Source organism: Camelus dromedarius, chromosome 20 (assembly GCF_036321535.1).
Source record: "Camelus dromedarius isolate mCamDro1 chromosome 20, mCamDro1.pat, whole genome shotgun sequence".
Taxonomy (NCBI): domain Eukaryota; kingdom Metazoa; phylum Chordata; class Mammalia; order Artiodactyla; family Camelidae; genus Camelus; species Camelus dromedarius.
Window position 1 is genome coordinate 32,303,097 of NC_087455.1, and position 24,312 is coordinate 32,327,408.

General features: G+C 34.6%; 1 protein-coding gene across 5 annotated transcripts in view; it reads right to left on the minus strand.

Annotated features, from left to right (window-relative positions):
* MTDH (metadherin) overlaps positions 1–24,312 on the minus strand; it is a 51,432-nt gene that overhangs the window by 21,266 nt on the left and 5,854 nt on the right. For 3 of the 5 annotated variants that reach the window (XM_031439369.2, XM_031439370.2, XM_010981911.3), the window contains exons 2-6: positions 18,106–18,207; positions 5,543–5,627; positions 4,629–4,805; positions 3,181–3,246; positions 1,598–1,834 (exon numbers count right to left, since the gene is read on the minus strand). In XM_031439369.2, coding sequence (XP_031295229.1) covers positions 1,598–1,834; positions 3,181–3,246; positions 4,629–4,805; positions 5,543–5,627; positions 18,106–18,207 — 667 coding nt within the window. The remainder of the gene's footprint in view (positions 1–1,597; positions 1,835–3,180; positions 3,247–4,628; positions 4,806–5,542; positions 5,628–18,105; positions 18,208–24,312) is intronic. The other 2 variants (XM_064476944.1, XM_031439371.2) reach the window with 1 other exon arrangement.

The window sequence follows — 24,312 nt, forward strand, 5'->3', positions numbered from 1 at the left end:
TTATGCTTTCATCACTGCTGAAACAAGGCTGGGAATTTAGGGACTGCCTCTTCTTCCAAATTTTTGTATTTCTACACAATTTTTGGACACTGCAGGGGAAGAGGAGAGAACAAGTTTATGAACAATATTAGTAAATGAGTTTGTTTCTTGGGGATGTTAGTTAACATGAGCCTTTCTAAGCTTAAGGTGATGGGAAAATCAGGTAACATAGGAAAAACAGTTTTTTATATTTAAACACTAAGAATTTGAAGACTATTGCTCCCCCAAACTAAACTAACAAAACATATCCACAACAATCACAATAGAAAAGATTATATATATATTTAATGCTCAAGGAATTACAACTTAAAAAAGGCACAAAAACCAGCAAAGGCCATTAGACAAATGGGCGAAGAACATGAATAGACAATTTGTAAAAGAAATAGAAATGATCAAGAAAGTTGTGAAAAATATTCAGTCTCATTAGTGATTTTTTAAAAAGTTAACCAAAACAATTTACGTACTTTTTGTTTATCAAATTAGAAAGATTAAAAAAAACAAGAATATCCAACCTTGGTAGGCATATGATAAATGGCACCTATACTAATGCTGACTAATAGAGAACAACTCTCTTAGAAAATTGTCTGACAACATGTCATAGAGTGTAAATGTTCACATTCCCTTTAACCCAATAATAGCACTCCTAAGAATCTATCCTAAAGAAATAATCCCAAAATAAATATATTCAATGCAATGTCATTTTACAAGTTAAAAAGAGAAAAATTATTTCTCTGAAAATATGGGAAGAGTTAAATAATTTACGCTATGTTTATACAATATACTATAGAGCCATTAAATAAAAATAATTATAGAAAGTAAACATTTACGTTACAATATTAAGTGAGGGAAGGGGAATAAAAAAAAATACATATAATTTGGACTATGTAAAAAAACAAAACAAAAGAAATAAAATTGTACACAGGAAAAAAAAAAGACCATAAGGAAATGTAAAAAACAGTGGTTGTCATTGAGTGATGTGGTAAGTGTGTTTTTCCTTCTCTTTTTGCAGTTTTCCATATTAAATATGGATTTCTCTTCTATAACACACACACCCCTGAAATTAAGTTGCTTTCAACTCAATGGCTCTCAACAGAAATACGTTTCTCAACTACTGGTCTTTATTTTTAGAATCCAGGGGAAAATTAATTATAAACAGGTATTTTGTAGACTGTAAAATAGTAGATAAATGGATGCTATAAACTATACTTCCATTTACTCTTTTTATTTAAATTCAATAGGACTGTTGAAATTAATCAAAAAGTCTACTCATACATTACACATTACATCACTAAAAATACACAATTGTTAACAATGAGTTATACTGATAATCAAATGTGATAAAAGTATGTAAAAGCATTAAGAGTACATAATAAGTGCTATTGTTCACTTATTTAGTTCCACTTTGCTCCATGCAAAGGATCTGAGATGAGTTAAATGTATCATTTCTGTACAGCATCACCAATTTTTCTACTCATGGATCTGCTTTCCATTCTTGGAAAATTTAAATGTACCAGCTTAAGCATTTTAAACTAACTTAAAATTTTCTAACAGTTCTTACCAATGCCAGAAAATATTGAACGATCATTCCAACTCCTCCCCCAGTCTTTTCCATTTGCGTTAGCATCTCCAGTGTCTTGACCCCAAGCAGACGGCTCAGTTTTCCTCTTGCCTGCAGAAGCAGATGAAATAGAGTTCCACTTCTCCTCACCTGCACTGATCTGTGAGGAGAGTTTTATAGACTTTTCATTCCAGCCTCCTCCATTTACAGTGAGGTTTTCATTCAATCCTGAAGAAACTTAAAGAAGAGAAAATAAAGATTAAAAAACTGATACATGACTCCGTGTTAAAACTGGGATATTTTCAAGTTTCTATAATTGCTTGATTTATATTTATCACTTATTTCCCCCCTCTACTGTCCTCTAAATGGCTTGAGCTTTAAAGATAAAATGAAAATAAAGAATTTAAAAAGTGACATGACCACCATGGATGACTTTTAATTTAAAAACTACAAGTTCTGGTTTGAATTTTATATTACTAATAATGTTTTCAAAAGCAGAATAACTTGCTCAAGAGAAGTACAACAGAGCAAACAGGAAATCACATGTTCTGGTATACTCAGTACACTCACCCACTAAGAGCATAAAGACTTCTCCTTAGTTACATGCTCTTTCCTTAAATATTTACACATATATGCACATACATGTATAATGTGTAAGGCAGTGATTCTAAAACTTGGCTGCACATTAAAATCAAATGAAAAATTTCTTAGAAGTAGACACTGGAGCCTCAGCCCAGACCAATCAAATCAGAATCTCTAAGGGTAGGGCTGAGGCATCAGTATGTACGTGTATATACATATACATATACATATATACCTACATATACTCATATGCAGGTATATGTACATATGTGTATGCATGTATCTCCGTGTACACACACACAAATATACACATAGGTGTGTGTATATAAGTACATGTTTCTTTTTATATGCATTTGTGTCATTTTTCTAAGCTTCCTAGATGCAGTATCTAGGAAGCCTAGAAAATACTAACGTGTAGTCAGGACTGAGACCCATGGGAATGAAGGAAGCTGACAGTATTAAGAACAAGCTTGAAACAAGAAAGTGCCTTTTCATTTCTGTATTTATGTTTTACTACAAACACTTTAGCTTTTAGGTTAGGTATACCACTCTACTTGACCCAATCTTTATCATAAACAAGTAAGTAAAAGAGTATGGGTATTAAGGCTTTTTATTTAATAAATAGGGGTAAAGGTTTTTAAAAATCCCATTTATGCCTATTATTAAATCCAAGTCCAAAGAAAAATTCCTTCTATTCTCTATTGGCTTAAACAATGCAAGTAAGAATAAAAACTGCATATAAACTATTACTAAAAGAATGTTTTTACATATGGGAGAGAGGGAGTAACAACTAGAATATACCAAAGACTATTACAAGTAGGAGTGATTTTTCTTTTTACTTATTTTCCAAAATCTCTGGACCGTTATTATGTTACTTTGGTAATTAAAAATCATTTCTAAGTCTTTTTTTCCCTTTCTGCATCATTCACGTGAGGAAAGAGACATACATATGTTTCTATTTTGATGGGCCTTCAACTTAAGTTACACGTAATTTCTCTCACCCTGAAGTGTAGAATCTCCTTTTCCAGACTTAAAGTTGCTAACTTGAACATTTAGATGAGAATCACCTGGTTGAAATAGAAATAAAATGTATTTAATACTAAATAGGCCACTATGCACATTATATTAGGAGTAACATACAAATTAATTTTTACTAATTATTTATAATAAATTGCTCCTTTAAGTACTAAATTCTTACACCAGAAGAGAATCAGTTTTACTCACAACATATTTCATATGTCCTTAAGGAACTGAGTTCTCTAGTTACCATATTTTTAGTCAACTAAAATGCCAATAAAGGACCTGGAAAATAGCCCACGTATTTATAGTCTGCTGTTCTACAATGGTTATCAAGATTCTTTAAAGTAGGAACTGGAGAACTGGGCTCTGTAATTGGATTCAACTTTGCCACCTCCCAACAATACCAGCTGCCTTGTCAACAATCCTGGAAGCAAACACATCAACTTAAAAGAATTTGCCTATATTTGTACCAGGACTTAGGAAATATGGCAAGAGGCGAGAATACATGTTATAACAAAGATACTATTTCTCTGATACTAAGAAGCATAATGGTCACAATGTATCAAAAGCCAGCAAGACACAGAATTGTGCTAGCAAGGAAAGCATGCACAGGACAGTGAAAAAGGGCTACCAACAGAAACACTAAAGCATGGCTACTATGCGACAATGAAAATGGATAAGCAGAAGTCATTGCTGTACCAAAGCAATAAATTCCAAATCATCAAACAGAAAATAAAAGGTACCAAGGCTAAGACAGTGGTCTGGAGATAAGTGGGAGGTGGAGGCAATTTATAAAAAGGTGAAGGAAGAAAAGTCAATGCCCGGAAGCAAGATGAACAGCATCACTCTGCAGACTGATGTCTCCAGGGTAAAAATGATGGCAAAGAAAAGAGACACTGAGAAGCCATCAGTATTGGATAGTCTGAACATCTGAAATACCTGGGAAGAACATTAGCCCAAAAATGTTTGAAGTTCTAGTCTAGCTTGATCAAACACCTAATGATAAGAGATCCAGGTAGAATCTGCACTATCCAGAACATGCTTGTTTCATCTTGGAATGAAAGCACCCAACATGCAGAATGCTGACAAATAATTCCATTTAATAAATGTCCACTATAAGAAATGGAGATGTAAGAGAGTTGGGGCAAAGCAATACACATGAGAAAAAAGCAGCAATCACTTTCTCATGTGACTCAAGGCAGAAAGGCAACTTTAATTTAATAGGCCATTCATTGGGCAGTATGTAACAAGTAACACTGGTGGTATCAGGTAAACCAATAGGTGGTCCACAATGCTCTCACGAAGAAGGGTATATCAGCACAATGATGTAAGCAGTTCGAAATAGTCAGATTTTGACGTAATGATATTTTGTACATCTGATTCAAAGGAGTTGGATTTGATGTATTACTCTTAAGTTCCACTAATATACCTTTATTCTTCTTGGAACCAACAGGAAATGATGTGGTTGTAACTTGCTCGGTGGTAACTGTGATGGTATTTTCTATCCCAGGGATAGTTGAATCCAATGAACCAGAATCAGTCTGCACCTTATCACGTTTACGTTGCTGTCGTTTCTCTCTGTGACTAATTTTAGTTTCCCAGGCTCCTGACATAGCCCCAGAAAAAAAAATGTTATTCAGTAAGGGGAAGACAAAAAAGTTGAAGTTTTGGGGGGAAAATGGGGCAGGGCACACAAAGTATCATGATAAATTTAGATATTAAACTAAAAACCAAGAGTGCTTATTATATTCATTTATCCTAATAATTTATTCTGGTCTCATTATGTTGTTTTAGGCAGCTAACTACCATTATTTATTCTGGTCATTTTTATCAGATCTGTCATCTATGGTTTAGAAGAAATTGATATGTCTTCTTGTGTCTCTTTTTATCTTGCTGGAGTGTTATATATACTTACTAATAAAGGAGGGTGTTACATATACTTACTAATAAATGGGTTTATTAGGTGAGGATAATAAATGGCTTACTCAAGAATTTTGTACACAGACTTCTAGGGATGGTATATTTAAGAACAATAGAGAAAAACCCCAAACCATGCTTCTAGGAAACAACGACAAAAATTAACAGCTTTTCAATTGCTCAAGATATTAAGCTAGACCTTAAATTTCAAGGCAGTTCCCTTCAAGGAAAGCACTATTAGATCCTTAAATAACTCAAGGGAAAAAAGCGTCTCCTCACAATGTGACAGATGTTTCCATTAAAATCTAGTTATTAAAAAGAAGAGCTAGAAACAAGATTAAGCAAAATAAATGCAGCTTTTATATAATGCACCTTGGTAAAAAAGGGTTAAAATTTTTTCTATAGTCCTTTCACTTGCTCAAATACCTTCATCAACTTCCTTTCCATCATGGCGTGAACTGTTTTGCACTGCTTTAGCATCTGACTTTGATTTCTTCTTATTTTTCTTTGACTGAAAGTAAAATAGAATGTTACTTAATATTTCATTACGTTTTTGAAAAGATAGGAGTCAGTAAAATACATAATGAAATGTATAATGCTGACAACCAAAAAAATTTAATCTTTGATTAAAAAACTTAACATTTTAAATGGCAATAGTATGAGTTACCATTTATTGAGTGGTTACTATATGCTAAGTACTTTATACTCATTCTTTATTCCTTTAAAAAACTCACTGGAGAAGGTATTATTCCCATTTTAGAGATGAGAAAATGAAGACTTAAGAGATGTTAAATATTACATAGGTTGTTCTGGGCCACATTAAGTTAGTAAATCAGGAGGAAATAGGTCTATCTGGCTCCAAAGTCTGTGCCCTTAGACATCACGCTATCCTAACTTACATCACAAATCAGGTGCCATAATATGGTGTTTTCAGAGCAATAAAGTAAAAACCCACTGTGAATGTTCAGAAGGAAAATGATGTACTGATTATTGGCTTTTGGATTTCATAAAGCAGATTGTTGGCATACCCTATGTGTAACAAAAGAATGAGTCAACTGTACAAAGGAGATAATATTTTGTCAGTTTCAAAGCAGTGTGAAAATACCTAGGATTTGTATATGGTAGATGTTAAGTAATTCATTAAAGAAAAACACCTACACATATAAAATATGGACACTTTGGAATCGCCTTACAATTCCCTTCTGGTAAATTTTCTCTTCTCAAAAGCTTGCTAAACATTTCATAAAGCCATGATTTCCATATTTAGATAAGTGCTTCTAGAAGAGAACTAATATTCAAAAATAGTGATTTTATTTATACTTTGTATTCACTCATTTATTTACTGAGATTGCCTATTTATGTATTATTGTGCACCATCTTAAAGTTTACAATTAAAGAGACATAGGATAAGCAGTAAATGACAGTCTGATTAAACAATAAATGACAGCTAATTGCTTTTCTTATCAATAAATTACTTACAAATATTCTCAAGTGGCATGACCTCTTAAAAGGCGATTAAAAATTGTCTTTGACAATGGGAATATATAATAACTATTAAAATTTTTCCTTAAATTCCCGTTAATTGATTTGCATGTTTGTTTCTTTGCATGTTCTCATTATCATTAACATGTATCATGGTTAGTGTACTGCTTTATTACATCTACCAAAACAGGCTCATATCCACTGAAAAAAATTGAGATACTATCTTTTTAAGTGCATAATTCAGTAGTTTTCAGTGTCTTCGAAGTTGAACAACTATCCATCTAACTTCAGAACATGTTCATCATCCCCGGAAAGAAAGCTGGCACCCATTAGCAGTCACTCCCACCACCTTTCCCTACTGTACCCACTACTAATCTACCTTCTGTCTGTCCCTCATATCCACTTTAAGTGAATATATATAACACATTGAGCATCTATCAATTATAATATAGTGCAGGGGTCAGCAAACTTTTTCTATAAAGGATCAAATAGTATATATTTTAGGTTTTGCAGGCTGTATGGTTCTAGATGTAACAACCAAACAATTCTGCTGCTGTAGCATAAAAATAATCATTTACTGTATGTATTTAAATAGGTATAACTGTGTTTAATAAAATTTTATTCATAAAAATAGGCATCTGGATGAATTTGGGGGGTCAGAGTTTGCCAACCCCTGATGAAGAGCAGCACTGTCCAGTAGAAAACAAATGAAAGCCACACATATAATTTATAATTTTCTAGCAGATATTAAAAAGTTAAAATAGGTTAACATTAAATTTTTTTAAATGGAGGTACTGGGGATTGAACCTAGGTCCCATGCATGCTAAGCACATGCTCTACCACTAAGCTATACCCCCAGCCTCCAGGTTAACATTAATTTTAATAACGTATTTAGGGGAGGATATAGCTCAAGTGGTAAAGCCCATGCTTAGCATGCTTATAGCATGTGAGGTCCTGGGTTCAATTCCCAGTACCTCCTCTAAAAATAAATAAACCTAATTACCCCCCAGCCAAAATAATAAATAATAAATAAAAGGTTAAAAAAAATAACATATTTAACCCAACACATCCAAAATACTATCACTTCAAAATGTAATCAATACAAAAAACTATTAAAAAGATAGTATGAAAGAAAAAGAATGCTGACTAGCCACATGTGGCAAATGGCTAACACACTAGACAGTGCAGACCTACCTGTCACCTTACAGATAAGGAAACTGATCACGACTTTTTAAAACTGCTAAAGAATATATACAAAATACTATAGATTGGTAACTCCTTAGGAAATTGTGAGGCCTATGAGATGAGTTCAGAGGATTCTAAAATCTCATTAGGAGTTACCCAAATAAGTAAATAAGCAGTCTCAATACCCAGCTGGCAACCCACGTATGGAATATATGATAACTCACTTAAACAGAATACCTAAGTATGCCGGGTAGGAGAGTTTGCTGTTCACTCTTAAAAGAAGTAGGTTAAATTATTAAGCTTGTTGTTCTTATACATCTATGAGAAAAAATGAAGCACATACTACACAATGTTTATTTGTATATTTTATACATATCCTACTACTGATACATTCGTAAAACATAACTATGTTAGTAAGAGCAAGCATGATTGAATATGCTCCATTATTTTACAGTAATCTTCTAAATTCAATTAAGAACTATCATATCTGACAAAGAGAGATCCAAATGGAGGACATACACCATTAGCCATGCTTACCAAACCGTGACACTAACTTTTCAATCTCATCCCTCGAAGTATGCAAAGGTTTTTGTGGAAATTTAAGTAGTAAAATTTAACCTTCCTTAACATCAGTTGTTTCTGCAACTGAATCTGAAGGTTCTATTTTAGGGGTTATTTTTAACAAATGGATTCATTAAAAAAACTTAAAAAAATAAACTGATTGTATTGCTATTACTTAAATAGAACCTAATGATTAACCCATTTAAGTCCCAAACTAACCCTATGAGGCAGATGCTACTGTTTCTACTTTACAGATGAGAAAAGGGAGGCGCAGAGTGATTAACTAACCAACCCCAAGATCACATAATTAGTAAGTGTTGGAGCAGGGATTTGATCTCATATAAGCATGCTCCAGATTCTGGGCTGCTACGCTATTTTTTCTGTTAGAAAACTGTTTCCAAGCTGTTAAAACTGTGCAGATAAGAGGATTTTCACAAGTATCAGACAAATAAAAAATCAGCTACTTTTGTGGGGAGGGTATAGCTCAGTGGTAAGAGTGTGTGCCTAGCGTGCACAGGGTCCGAGTTCAATCCTCAGCACTGCCATTAAAAAAAAAAAAGCAGCTACTTTCTAATATCTTGTTGAATTTTCCTCAACACTGAAGGGACAGAGGAGGTAATAAACTTTTCCCCAAAGTATCTGTTAAGTAGACAACCACTTGCCATTACAAAGTAGATCAACATATTTGAAAACACTTGATTTTTACCAAAAGAAAAATGTATGGCTCACTTTCTAAGTTGATCAGGTTTATAAAAGTATTTTGCCATAACATAATCAATAAATCTTTGTAGAATAAAAGATGATGACTACTACCTCGCTTACTATAATTTAAAGGTTTATTTTTCCAATCTGCAGTCTGGCTTCAACCTCTTTTGCCACCGTAGTTTTCTAGAAATAATGCAGTGAATGAATTTCATGCATGGTGCTATCTCTATAACTGTATCTCTCTACCCTCCAATTTTCTTTTTTGGTTTAATTCTAGTCCAAATGGTGCCTCTATCAGTGATTTTGATTCAGTTTTTTGCCTCCAAAATTTTAAATTAAGTGTCTAATGTTGAGAATATATCTTTATGGGTATTCATATTTAGTTGCTCACAAAAGTAGCTCTTTGTGTACTTCGTTACTGAAGCAGAATCTAGCAAGTTCCCCAAGTTGTAATGTTAGAAACATCTGTACTTTCTCCCAATTTGCAATTTGCTCTGCTACTAATTTACTTAAATCATCTGCAATGTTTTTATGTTGTGCCCAACAGTATATGCTGACAAACGAATGTGTTTTGGTTGATTGTCATATTGCTTTTGCTAATTTTACCATGGCAGAAAGCACAAGTATTTCCTCACAGTATGTCTTTCCTTTTAAACAAGAAACTTCAAGAGACGCTTCTAAGCATTTATAACTATATTTAGTAAAATTCTGTCATATTGAGTACTGCATAAACAAATATCTCAAAAAAAACCCTGTGGAAGTCAGTCTTCACATAGTTTCATAATATCCTTAGCTAAGGTCTCAAAACACAGCATGAGTGGGCAAGGTTTCTTAGCTAAAGTAGAAATATATTCCTGCTTCAAAAATCTTTTTTCTTGATGATTTCGATTTTGGGGGACCAATTTCTTGTCAGATCTGATTTAATCATCTTAACCCCATGATGATGCAGTTGACAGAGTTCTAACTAGAAACAGTGTCCACCAGTCTCTTTTTCTAGTTGTTTACTTGCATTATTATCATCTGCAATCTGTAGCTTCTTTGCTGTCTGTTTACTAACAGACTTAGTATACTAACAGGTTATTTTACTTTAAACTGAGTAATACAATTAATTAACTTATGGAATTGAGCACACATAAACCTGTCAGAATATGCTATGAGCAAAGAACCAACGAGGGTACTTTTTCCAACTGTAGCTTCCCATTCTTCACCAGATCCCTCCCATATAGTGTCTTAATACCCTCTACCATCCCAAATGGGAGTGCCAATGACAGCCATATATAAAATATGAGTAAAGCTTATTTTTTAAAATAAAAAACTCAGTATAAAGTAGAAAGGCTAATATTTCCTTCTTTCATCCCAATGGATCTTCTTGCGTACTCCACTTTGGAGACTGTGGTCTTTAAAAGCACAAGCAAAAGCAGTTCTAGGACTGTGAGTCCTAGAGTCTCTTAAAATTCATAGAACTTACATATAAAAAAAAAATATGAGCTAGTTATCAAAGAAAACACACAAGAATGACTTCCAAAACGAAGCTCTTTAATCTCAACATAAACGAATATTTCTAATTTTAGCCAATACCCAATAAGTAAGTGCTATCATCTAGTAAAGTGGAAAAGGTACACGTTAAGAGCAAAAGCAGAACTACTCAAAGGGCTAATGGCTCTCTTAACAGATTTTGCTACTTTAAAGAATTGTAAAGTATAAAGAAAGGCAGAGCAGTGCGCAATTTAATGCTGAAAAGACTAATTTAGGGAGTATAATCTAATATTTGTACAGCATCAAAACTATCATTAAGAATACTTTATAAATTTTCAGTGATATTTTATTTTGCAATTAGCTATTTACACACATGGTAAGTCGCCAGGTTCTGAATGTAATCCTTACTCAATTTATGAATTCTCTAATCTGGAAAGTACTGATCCTTAAAATTATGATGAAATGACAGCACTAATATTAAGCCTTATAATCATCTAAAGTCTCTGCTGGTAATGTCAGGAGTGATAAAGTAAATGAGGCATGAAAAAGGGGAATACTGAGTATCTTCTAAAGGTTAGACATGGATACTAGAGTGATTTGGTCTGAGGACTAGTGGCTGGTGTATAAGGTTTTTCACTAACTTATGGCAAAAGGTGTTCTTTTTTCCTGAGGTTTTTGTTCTTTTTATTTCCACTGTGTCAAAATTCCTTTCTTTTTTTGTAATGGTGACAGTGGTTTTAAAAATGTACTCGACAAAATCAAAAGTTGGTAGTCAGTGAAATTTATTTTGAAAAGTTTTAGCAACTGCCACTTGAAAAGTCTGAAAACCACTGTTTTAGGATCAATTTCATCCTCTTTCTGCCTGAACAAGTAAGGCAGGGTCTCTATTTTATACTGCTCCACATTTTGGCACTATTTCTTTTCCTCACTTATCTCAAACACACAGATGACTTGGGCATAGTTAAATGCAAAGGATAAATGGTCCAAGGGGTATACTAATTCCAATTCTCTATTTTGTATAAACCATCAGTTCTCAGTCTTAGTAACTTGGTGACACAATGTCAGGACGAGATTAATTATGAAAAGTGTCATAAACCTTTATAAAAGTAGAGAGGCTTGCAACTGATTTCCTGTTTGGGAGAGAGGGTGTGATTTAAACTAGACTTAGGGTTACTCTACTCACCGCTATTCTGATACCTTTTTTTTTTTTTTTGAATAAAAGGAAGGAGCAGAGTTGCAGGTGCAGAGAAGTGCCCACAATTTGCACTTTGCCTCTTTCTCTTCACCCTGTTAGTTATTTTCTTTCACAGCACCTATCACCACCTGACTTTAGAGATTATATTTGCTTCATAAGAATAGTGACTTCATAAGAATAGTGACTCTACCAACTATTTTTATCAACCATTATATTCCTAGTGCCTAGAATAGTGTATCTTGCACATGGAAGGCATTCCATTAATATATGGTTTATCAATGAAACAGTCTAAAACTAGAATGCATTACACATAGCCCTGTCTGCCCAACTCTCACTGTCTTCCTAAATAAAACCTCTGAGCTATTACATTTGTATACTTGATCCATCATCCAAGCCATTAAATTATTTAAATGTGTTTGGTGTAGGCTCATAAGTTATGGTATACCGCATAAACAGCTCGGCTATCAACTCATAATCTTAAAAAATTTACAAGAAACCTTTCTTAAGAACGCCTTTTATCTAGCCCTGAACTCCTTCCGAGATCTGGTTCTCACATTTCCAATAGTCTAATAAACTAATTCCACTTGGAGATCCCGTTCGCACTTCACTCAGCATTTTCAAAAACAAACTGACCATTTCACTGTGTTCTATCCCCCTCTTGCCACTTCCTGCCTGATACAACCACAGAATCGTGTAAAAACGATGGGCTTGGGCAGAAGTACTGCTTCCGGTCTCAGTTCCACTGTTAGGAGTTTAGACAAAAAAGTCTAGGGGCAGAAATGAGGTTCCTCTGGTAAGACACTCCCTTTTTTATTAAAAAACTACTTGGCTTCCCTTAAAGGAGACCTTGAAAACTAATTCTCTGGGTGGAAGCCAAGAAATCACAACCATAGACTATGGCACGAGGGAGCCTAGAAAGTCAAGAGCCCAAGACCTAGAGAGTAAGACCATACTAAAGCACTCCAGAAAATGTTACATTTTAATGAACTCAAAAGACTGTATTAGGAGTCTAAAACAGGGGTTCAGCCAAAAAAAAAAAAAAAAAAAAAAAAAAAGACCAAACAGTAAATATTTTAGGCTTTGCAAACTATAAGGTCCCTTTCGCAACCACTCAACTTTGCTGTTGTATTGCAAAAGCAGGCATAGACAATAAATAAATGAGTGAGTATGCCTGTGTTCCAGTAAAATTTTCAAAGATAGGCAGAGAACATGATGTGGCCAGCAAGCCATGGTTTGCCAATCCCCAGCTTTAAACTGTAGTTTCCAAGCTGTATTATGGAAGATAAAACAAATGTATGTAAACTTTCTGGACATGCTGATATTCTCTTTTCACTAAGAGCTGCTACAGCTTATGCTTGTATAAAATCTATGCTGCCTCAGAATAATTCTGTCTTTGGTCTTTAAAAAACTGATCACTCCTAGAGCACTGGTTCTCAAACTTCTTGGTCATAGGATACTCTTAAAACGTATCGAGGATATCAAAGAGCCTTTGTTTATGTGGGTTATATCTACTGATATCTATCATACTATAAATTTAAACTAAGAAATTATTTAAATATGTATTAATTTATTTGAAAGTAATAATAAACTAATTATATATTGTATAAGTATATTTATATAAATAACTGTATTTTCCAAAACAAACATTTCAGTGAGAAGAGTATGTTTTACACTGTGCAAATATTCTTCATGTTCAGCTTCATAAAAGACAACTGGATTTGTATACCTGTTTTAGCATTAATTTACTGTGATACATTATTTGATTGAAGCATATAAAGAAAATCTGGCTACATACACACAGATATGTAACTGGAAAAGGGAGGAGTTTATAGTTTTTTCAGATAATTGTGATATTCTTTAATAGTCCACTAAAGATTAGTGGTTGCTGAGGGGAGGGGAAAACAGAGAGACACTGCCAATCGGCACAACATTTCTTCTTGGGAAGAGGAAAATGTTTAAAAATCAGATTGTGGTAATAGCTGTACAACTCTGTAAATACACTAAAATCGTACACTTCAAGGAAGTGAATTCCATGGTATATTATCAAAATAAAGCTGGTTAACAAAAAATAAAGAAAATCAATGTGTCTAGAGCCCAGAGCAGGTAAGAGGCAGGAGAGCAGACTTGAGTCACAGTGCCTTTAGATTCTGTTCAAGACTGTGGAGTAAGAGCAACAGGAAGCCATGAAGGACTTTAGGTAGAGGAAGGAAAAAATATTACACCAAACCTTGTTAGGTGGTAGTTTCTTAAAAATTGCTGCAATGGGGAATCTGAAACTACCTGAGTGAACTTTCTATGCTCTACTACATTAAAATCCATTGGTCTAACCTGCGCTTTAAATGAATCTTTTATACTTGCCTGATTTTGTAACATGCAAGCATTGGTCATTTAGAAAACAGATTCACTGGTTATACACATCTTCCAAAATGTTAGAACATTCCATTATATACAATATTTAAAAAAAAAAATCATGTTTGTTAATGTTACCACTGGTTTCATCAGAAATTCTTTAAGTACTGGGATCACTGTCAAGTTCATGGTGGTAGACACAAATTTTCCAAATTTCTAATTTTCACTTGGCAACAAATCATTTTATCATTTGCAATGAATCCTGTCAATTGTTTTCCTTGAACTGTCTTGATTATTTTTTAGGAAATGCCTGCAACTACCCAAGTCTAAATAACCCCGGCCTGTCTATCAGTTGTTCTCTCCAGTAACCCGGAGTAACATGAAATAAGTGGCTGGTCCAGTCTACACCTCAATCGTACAAGTGTTTTTCCTCAAAACCACCACTGTTCTTCAGTACACAGCATACTTCCCATTTCATCATACGGAATAATTAAAAAGCATGGGTTGAGTTAATAAAATTAATAATTACCATTTTTACAGATTCATCAAGGATACTCTTAAGTGGAACTAGGTTTTTTTTTTTTTAAACTGTGAATAGATTGCAGTAAAGAATTCAACTACTAGTAGTTTGATGCCACTGCCTTAATTTGTACTCAGGAGCCAGCAGTTTTACCCACTGCTGCTTTTGCACCATTAATGCAAATATCAACACAGTGAAAAAGGCAATGTCTTAATTATAATGAAAATAGCTCTGTCTTCTGAGACCTAACAAAAGGGTCCCTAGGACCCCTTCACAGGGGTCCATGGACCGCACTTTGAGAACTGCTGCCTCAGAGAAATTGAGAGCATTACTTAACTAGCTTTGTGATCCTGGGCAATTCATTACACTGTTTTTAATAAATTGTATAAAAAATGGTAATCCGCCCCCTCCTCCAGAGTTGTATACTAGGTAGGATTAAGAGATATGAAAATATTTTGTATACTGTATAGCATCATAAAAATCTAAGAGCTTATTAATATTTGTAATGATATGAGTATTTTAGTAGGACACCACTGACTTCATCTTAAACAACTTGGTGAACAAATTTCACACTTTTTTTGCTTTTTTTGTTTCTCTTATTAACAATCATTGCACTTCTATCTTAAATCAGACCTTTACAATCATAGACACAATGCTGATTTGTAAATGTTGCTGCCAGCTGAACATATCTAAGTTTTTATCATATCCCCACCCATCCCTGACCAGTCAAACTTGTCTAGGGTTTTCCTTTGAGTATGTCTGAGTATGTTTTTGTTTCAGCTGAAAAAGGACTGAGTTCATTTGTTTCTCTCTCCTTCTAAACTTGGCCTCCCCACTTCTACTTACTGAAATATCATCCCTATCCTTGAGTCCAATTAAATCAATTTTTTCTGGATACCCAAATAGGATAATCTTACTCCTCAAATACCTGGCCATCAAGGCCTTAGGTTACCTGGTATCTTCTCTTATCCTTGGTCTTTCCTTAACTAGATTGTAATCTCTCTGAGGGTAAGTACATGTTTCATTTCTCTTTATCCCATTTGGCATTTAGTAGCACAAAGCACTCAGGCTGGCTAAGGGTCCAATGTATACTCTGCTAGAGGCTAGCATCAATGAAGCACTGACCTTCATATCCAAATGAAAACCTGGTAGCTTAACTTGCTTCACAGACCCAAACCCATAGCTCTTAACCATAAATTGTTTTTAGACAAAGTTTTATCTGTAAGACTTACACAAGTAACAAGGTATTCAATATCACTGCATGGAGTACAATTGCTCTACCAGCAAATTGTATTTCTCAAAGCACCTAAGATGTGGCTCTGAGAGGAAAACAAATATAAAATAATACATACTGAGGTGCATAAATAGATCTAAGATGTTTATTTACAGAAAAAAGACAGAAGTCTAACAATCTGTCACATATTTAAAACACACAAAAGCACACAGCACAATGGCATAAAAAATTAACTAAAATGAGTCACCTGGACTGAACCAAGTTAAAAAGGATAAATACAAGATGTAGGATGACAAAAAGTAATACGGGCCATGAGTCGTAGCATTTACTATTATGCAGAAAGTCAAATCACGTAGGCAATTAACCAAAGGCAGAAGCCTTGTACTAAAAAAGCAACAGCAACTGAAAGGACGCAATTCTGTCAAGAAATTAAAAAGTACATGAGTTTTGGCATGGCATCAGAATGAGTTGGGTTCAAGTCCTAGCTCAGAAACTACACATAAAATAGAGAAATCACAAGATCCCTCTATGCTTCAGAGCCCTTATCTATAAATGGGGCTATTACTATTTGCCTGGAAGAGTTTTTAAAAGGATCAGAAGTAATATGGAACAGTAAAAAGCACAGACTTTGAAGTCAGATGGGTCTCGGTTAGAACTGACTATACTTTCAATGGCTTAGATAACTTAAGCTTCAGGTTTATTTGTAAGACAGGTATAACACCACCTCCTTAGCGTTCTTGTGAGGATAATTAAAGTAATGTATAAATATTCTGTAAAGTCTTAAACGTACACCCAGTGAGTGCTCAATAAATTGTCTCTTATATAGGCAAATATATTCATATACATACACATACCTCACTGTGCACGGAGCCTGCCATACTGTAGATACTTAACAAATGTCAACTATTACATTTTCTAATACAAGAAATTTCAGAATGATTTTAAACTGTAAACTGTGGTTTTACATCCTGATACATCCTATCTATACATGATTAATCTAATCTATACATGATTAATCAATCAGAGATGAATGGTAGTTAATAAATTACTCCGACCACATATTTTTCAGGATAATTCAGGGAGTAGAAGCAGAAGTATACAATGCTCACTAGTAGGAAGCCCAGAAAAAGAAACACTAGATGGGAGAAGTAGAAATCTATATTAAGCATATAAACTATTCACAATGTAAATTCACAATCCCGAAATTATATGCTTATTTATTCACTCAAGTATTTACTATTTATTTTTCTGCCATAGGCAAAATCAGACATAAATTTAATTCTCTCCCACAACCATCCTTTATTTTAAGACACGCTACCTGTAACTGTCTTGGTCCTAGACCAATTTCACTGGGTTACATGGGCAGAATTGATCTCACCAGTTCTTTAAAGACATTTTGAAGTTACAAGCGCTAAGAAACTGTACCGACCATTTCATGCCACTGTTCTGCAGGGCTGGAGCTGTGGCACACTGGTTCCTTGAAATCACTTACCTACCTGTGGTTGTTTTTTGTCTGTTTCCCCTAAAAAAGGAGTTAAGCATGCATGGGGTTAAAGAAGTGGAGGAGGCGTAGTTTGTAATGTACCAGAATGAAGTCTCTCACCCACAGCAGGAGAAACCACTGTTTACAGTTTCTTGCACATTTTGCTATACTTACAAACTAAATTAAGTCAAATAAAAATGGGTCAGTTCTAACCCTGGCAACTGGAAAGTGAATAAAATCCCAGGAATGCAACATTTATGGGATATAACAGATTGTTTATTTGAAAACTTAAGAGTGTACACCCAAACTTTTAATAATGACCTGAATATAGAACATTTTCTTTAGTTAAACAAACTGTATCTAATAAATAGATGATTATGTTTCCATCATAACAGAAAACCTATTTTAACAGATAACACCACAAGACAATTTTGCCAAGCTTTTTATGCCAGAAGTGCATATTAACAAAGGTAACACAATTCTATTTTCAAATAAGAGGTATGTTACATATCTGGAACCTTACTCATATAAAAGATGTTCAAGTCATGAATAAACTGTTTTTGGCAAAGTGAGTACTTATAATGCCACAGCAATGTTTAAAATACTTGGTGGTACATCCTTCCTTAAAAAATGAACAAATAAACAAAAATAACTTATTTGAACCTTCACCACCCATTGATCCATCTGCTATGATAAATTCTGATTTTTAGTTTTTCTTAAATAGGGATAATACGTACAATTTTATGTCACTCTCTTTATTAAGAGCATTGCATATAATTTCATATGCTGCCAAACTTACCTTTTCATTTTTCTTGTCTGTCTCTAATGGCTGCTTTGCTGTTACACTTCGAGATGTTCGGACAACTTCCTCCTCAGCCACTTCAACAGTCCGTCCATTTGGCTACACAGCAACAAAAATGGATTCTGTTATCAAAAAGCTTGGCAGATCAAACCAAAAATTTATACTCGGGAGACAGAATACACAACAATCAAATTCTACCCCCGACCCAACACAGCAGTGTTATCTAAGACTAGATGGACTACTGTCCCTAGGAACTATGTTTTATAATAAAGAATGAACTTATAAGCAAATATCTGTACTACAAATTTATTTTCTGATTTACCCAGGCATCAGTCCCTCCAACAAAAAATGGTGGAATGGAAGCAGAAAAAAAGAGAACTGAATTGTATTTGCACCCTGACCACCAATTAGCTGTGTAATCATAGAATATTTCACTCGTTATCTTTGAGTCTTACGTCTACATCTACAAAATGATGAATCTGATCTATTCAAAAATCCACAAACTTTTTCAGTAAGGGCCACACAGAAAATATTTTAGGCTCTGTCAACCATACAGCCTCTGCTGCAACTGCAAAGCTCTGCTGTGGGGGCACAACAGCAGCCACAGACGACATGTGAACGCAGCCGTGCGCCTGTGTTCCAAACACAGCAGGTGCAGGGCCAGATTCGGCCCATGGGCCACAGCCTGTTGACCTCTGCACTGGATAATCTCTAATATCTCCTGTAATTCTGTAGTTTACAGCTCTACTGTTCTGAGATTAAGAAGTTTGACTAACCCACTGCCACAGTTTAAAAAGGCTACCTCAGCTTCCCTAACATTCCCCAGAATAAAATGATAGCACTTAGAGGTGTTCAAGAGTAGAATTAAGTCTGTGAACCTGAAATCTGGCTTTTAATCAGAATCACTAGTTTGGGAATTTTTTTAAAAAGTTAAACATTTCTGAGCCCCATCACCAGAGATGTATCTGGATTAAGCGTTTGAAAAAAGGGCCCCAGGTGTCTGCACTGCAACCTCTTCTTTCTGGATACTACTACTTCTTTTCACTTGCCCATTTCTCCTCATACTCACCACAGTAAGCTAGTCAATCAATACACTAGTTTCAATTGCTTTATTTCTAGTTTACCATATTACTTATTATAGAAGAGCTACACTCAAGAAAACAACATGAATGTTCAAAGTTGTCCTAATGTGACTTAACCTACATTTGTGTAAAATTATCGTGGATATGAAGCTGGAAAAAGAGACCATTAATATTTTAAAACCCAATTTGCAGGCTTCCCAAAGATTTATGGCAGAAAAATCAAAACAAAAGCTGTCTTTAAGCTGATTAAATTCCTAATTAATCCAAAATTAATCTGCTGGGTCTTAAGCAACTTGTTTAAATCAGACAGCTAATGTCGAAACCAGGTCTCCTCACTTTTGGTTTGGTTTTTTCCCTTCGGTGCTATTTTGCCATTTTAACGCTGCCTCTTTTCATCTCTTGCTGGGTTTATGGATACTGGGGGGGGGGGGGGGGGCAGTGCAGGGAGGAGGCAGTGCACAAAGAAAGGTAAGAACAGCCAGAAAGGAATTCGGACTCAGAGCCATGTTCACATCAGGAATATAAAACTTTGATTAATTCTACTTTCCAGTACCCCCATCTTACTTGTCAACTCTTACATGCCATTTCTTATTTCAGACTATCTCTCTCTAGTCAAACTTTTTCTGACTTCCTGGGGTCAGTCTCACCTTCCTATGTAAGTTTTACTCCAAGTGAATGATCTTGCAGCTACAAGTCTACACAGTTTCCCATACTGGCAGCTCCCAAGGCTTACATCTGTGAAATTGCATTTAACTAATCCCTTCAGGAAACTCTCCATCATAGTCACTTACATAACACCTCCATTTTACTCATATAAATAACTAAATTGAATCATTTAAATTTATATATTAACTGTAAAAAGGTAAGAAATTAAGTGGTTAAAAACTAAAACCTACTAAAAGTTCAATGCAATTCCTTACAGACAACTGCAAATATTGATAGAGCCCACCAAATGAAAGAGAAACAATCTTTCCTTCTAATCAAATACAAAGTCTAAAGTCCTCAATCAGTGACTAACAACACAGGAACGCTCAGGTTCCATTTCATAGACTGCAATGATCAGCAAGCCAAAGGGGGTCCCATGCTTCAACCTGTGCCAATTCACTTCCTTCTTTGCAACATCTACTTATGTAATGGCTAGAACTGTAGCTGTTCCCCCTGATCTATGCAGATCTTCCAATTTTTCACTAACTCTTGGGCTTTATTTATGTCTCATAACTATTAGGATTCCATAAGGCATCAATAAGACTTCACAAATGCCTGACACCATGAAATAAGAGCCTCCTATCCTAGGGGTGAAGATAACAGAATTCTTTGGTAGCAGGAAAAAAAGAACACACTATAGTGGCTGTGCCTCTCCTACCCATCAACAGCACATAACTGCCCTCTTATTCTGCTACTATCTGGTTAAGAAGACCTTGCCCTGGACTAAGCATTAACCGTATTTAAATCAGCGAATCTCCAAATTCGAGCATATTATGTAGATCTGCTCACATAAAAAGAAATAACTGCAAACCAACATTTTAAATTCTATGTGACTTCCAAGCTGGGTTTCACATGAAAGTATTTTCTCTTATTACAATACAGAGCCTTAATATACCTGTGTTGTTTCCACAGATTAGAAATACATGGGCCTCTCATTATGCCCCAGTTTAAAATTCTCTGGAAAATTCTGAGGTGTTCCCCTCCAGGGCCAAATTAAGTTAATTATGAATATAGCTTGCAATCTATATTTTAAATTAGACCACCCCAAAATGTCCTTCAAATTTGGTGAAAATCAATGAGTAATGGAAGAATGATAAAATCACTTAGTATGGATAAACTTGTAGACAATGCCATGTCTGCCTTATTATACATCCCCAACTCCTATCCCAGATCCTTTTTTAAAATGCATTCACAAAAGAACTGTGTGTGTTTGTGTGCTGGGAAGAGTGGTGATAAGGCAGAATAAAGATACCTAGCTGAGAACTAGGAAAATAAAATGGAGGAGGAGGCCACACAACAGGAGCATGGTCTTATTTAGTAATTCATACTGATTTCAAGGAAATAAAATTCTTCATGTTAGTCAATCTTCAAATATTAATTCCATAAACGTGTACTAAGTACTTAAGTACAAGGCACAGGGCTAGGGACCTCAGGAACAAGGACACATGAAAGGAATCTGCCCTCCGGGAGTTTTAAAGTTCAGAATAAGAAAGCAGATTTCTACTCTATTTGAGCAGCTTTTATACATTTGTTAAACTGATTCAAAATTGCAAAATTACCTATATCTAAGGTAACCATATATAAGGTTTAACATTTGACTTCTAAAATTAAACCATTTAAAATCCTATTCTGACTTAGCTATGCAAATTTTATTTTCAGCCAGAAAATGTAAAAACCATGACTTCAAATTACTTGGAAACGCCTTAAGTTTAGAAACTAGAAGGACAGTCCACTCTACCTACCAAAAAAGTGAAATATGAAAAGACTATGGGCTTTGGAGTTGGACAAACCTGGGATTAAGGCCCAACTTCTATATTTAATCACTGTGATTTTAAGCATTTTCCTTGACTTAACCCTCAATTTCATCAATTGTAAATATGAAGAAAATATGTAACCTGTATTAAAACGTTTCTTGTCAAAATGACAGTAAATGAGAAAACATATGAAAGCATACTTTACTTGCTCAAGAAACTGTTTCTTCCTTTCAATATTCTTTTCCTCTCCAAAGCTATGACGGCCCATATCCTCATCCCCATGTTTCAGCAGTCATTTTTCATACTAGCAAGCTCAAAGTAAATGTTAAGTCCTGGTGGTCAAGAAGGCCAACAAACTGTACACGCATCTGCCCAGTCCAATGCTCCAGACACAAATTCTTTTGGGAAGTGTTTTTAACAGAATACTAATTATGAATAAATACATCCTCTCAGAGGCTAGAAATAGTCCAGGCTTGCTCTACAGACAGCAATGTAATGCAACCTTTCTTTTTAAAAAACTGCTTATAGTTTCACCATCCATGATAAAAAAAGATAAAAGGCAAGACAAGGCATCACGGAAATTCAAGAGCTATTATCTTTAGATGACAGATTAGACTATAAGACAGCCTGACAATAACGAATAACATCCAAGTATTTGCCATGGGCCAAGCACATGCATTATCTCATTTAATGCATCAGATTTACAGTCTTGGTCAGTTTATTAGTTTTAGTTTTGAAGAGTGCTGATACAAATTCAAGACAGAATAATTTCCTGTCATTTATCTGAAAACGCAAACTATGCATTTTTTCTCTGCCAAGTGTTCTGCACATATCAATTACATAAACTAAACATACACATAAACTATAGCTTCAGTCATAGTAATTTGCCAACTTATTTAAAATTCAACCCCAATTTTAAACCCTTAATAACTAAAGAGAATAATCTTACAAATATGGCCTATAAATCACATTTGCAAAATCTTGCTATATATCCTGAGATATTTCCTTTAGGATAAAGATCCTTGTGCCTTCTAAATAGCTAGTCAAAATTAACCCCTCTTCAGGGATTCCAAAATATTTTTTTGTTGACTGCATCAAGGATGGTCAGGGCTACTTTTATAGGATAGAGAGATGACACTCAATACCTATCACATGGCCAAATTATGCTAAAGATGACTTTTGAAAAACTAAATACAGCATTAGTTTTCAAGGTTTCATATCTGATGGGTTTTAAGAAAAGGATTACAGGTGATACAGCAGACACATATCCATGTACTTCTTTCTCGGATCCTGATGGATGCCTTCTGGAACATGGCGTTCTGTGGAACACTTTAAAACTGCTAGCGTAGTTGGAGAGAAAACAGCAAATTTAAAAACTGGACAAATAACACCAATTCCTCACTTAGATCTCTTGATTTTGTTTGAATAATAATTATAATAATTTAACAATACTTTCAAGGCTTTCACAATCTTGAGAAGTAATACAGGACTCAGTAATGCCAAAAGTGCAACAAAAACAAGCATTCAGAGGGTTTACTGCCACTACTGGTACCTAAGATGAACACAACTATTAGAGACCTCTTCTGTCGGAACTAATAAAGGTCTTCTCTGCTAGGCCTCTGGCAGAAAAAAATGACAGGATGAAAAAGTCCTGTCATATAACCAAACAAATGGAGTCAAAATTCTGGAGCTTTTGTAAAAGTAATTATAATTTTCAGCAGAAACCTCTGATTCTGCTTCTTAAAAGTACATTTTAAAAGCAATAAAGCTGTAACTCACTGAGAAAATTGGATTTGTTCTCTGAATGCAATGTAATATCCTGGAACGTGCTATCAAAGCCAGAGAGGTACAGTGGAAATAACAGTGAATTCTTAGGCTAGAAATCAGGATATTGTTTTACCTTTGAAATGACTTTAATCTATGACCTTGAATAAGTCACTTAATCTCAAGATTCCTTTTCTGTAAAATCAGCAATACTTGTTTTACCTATTGCTCAGGATTTTTTAATCAAATGAGTATTCTTTTAGAACTTAAAACTATGGGGACTAGTGACTTAAAGGGAAAAAGAAAATCGTGTAGGTGGCATATGATACAATTTATCTTTAGTAGTACCTGGGATAATATGGCAAAACCACTACCTACGAATAAAAGGTAATTCTATTGAGATTATTTTAAAATATAAATTTATTTAACTCAATAATATTATCCAATTAAACTGTGAGATGTCATTTTAGTCACTTCATTCAGCATTTAGTTTAACAAATGATTATCAAAGGCGCTTATACACCAGTCACTGTTTACTGGTGTATATCAAGGCTTACAATATAGTGGACGGAGAAAGTAAATACAAAATTTACAAACAATGATAACGATAATAAAGGAAACACACACACAAGAAGTTGAGAGAGAAAATAGAAGAGGATGCCCATTTCCAATAGGGTGATCAGGAAAACATTTTCTGGGAAGGTGAGTTTTAAAGTGAGATCTAAAGGCTAATTAAAACAGTGGGGACGAGAATGTGCCAGAAGTGTTAATAACAGCCCATATAAAGCCACTGGGTTGTGAAAGAGTTTGAAGAACTGAAAAAACGATCACTGTAGCTGGAGGGAACAAATGAGAGGAAACTAACTCAAAATCGCTGAGAAAGAAAAGCAGGTGCTGGG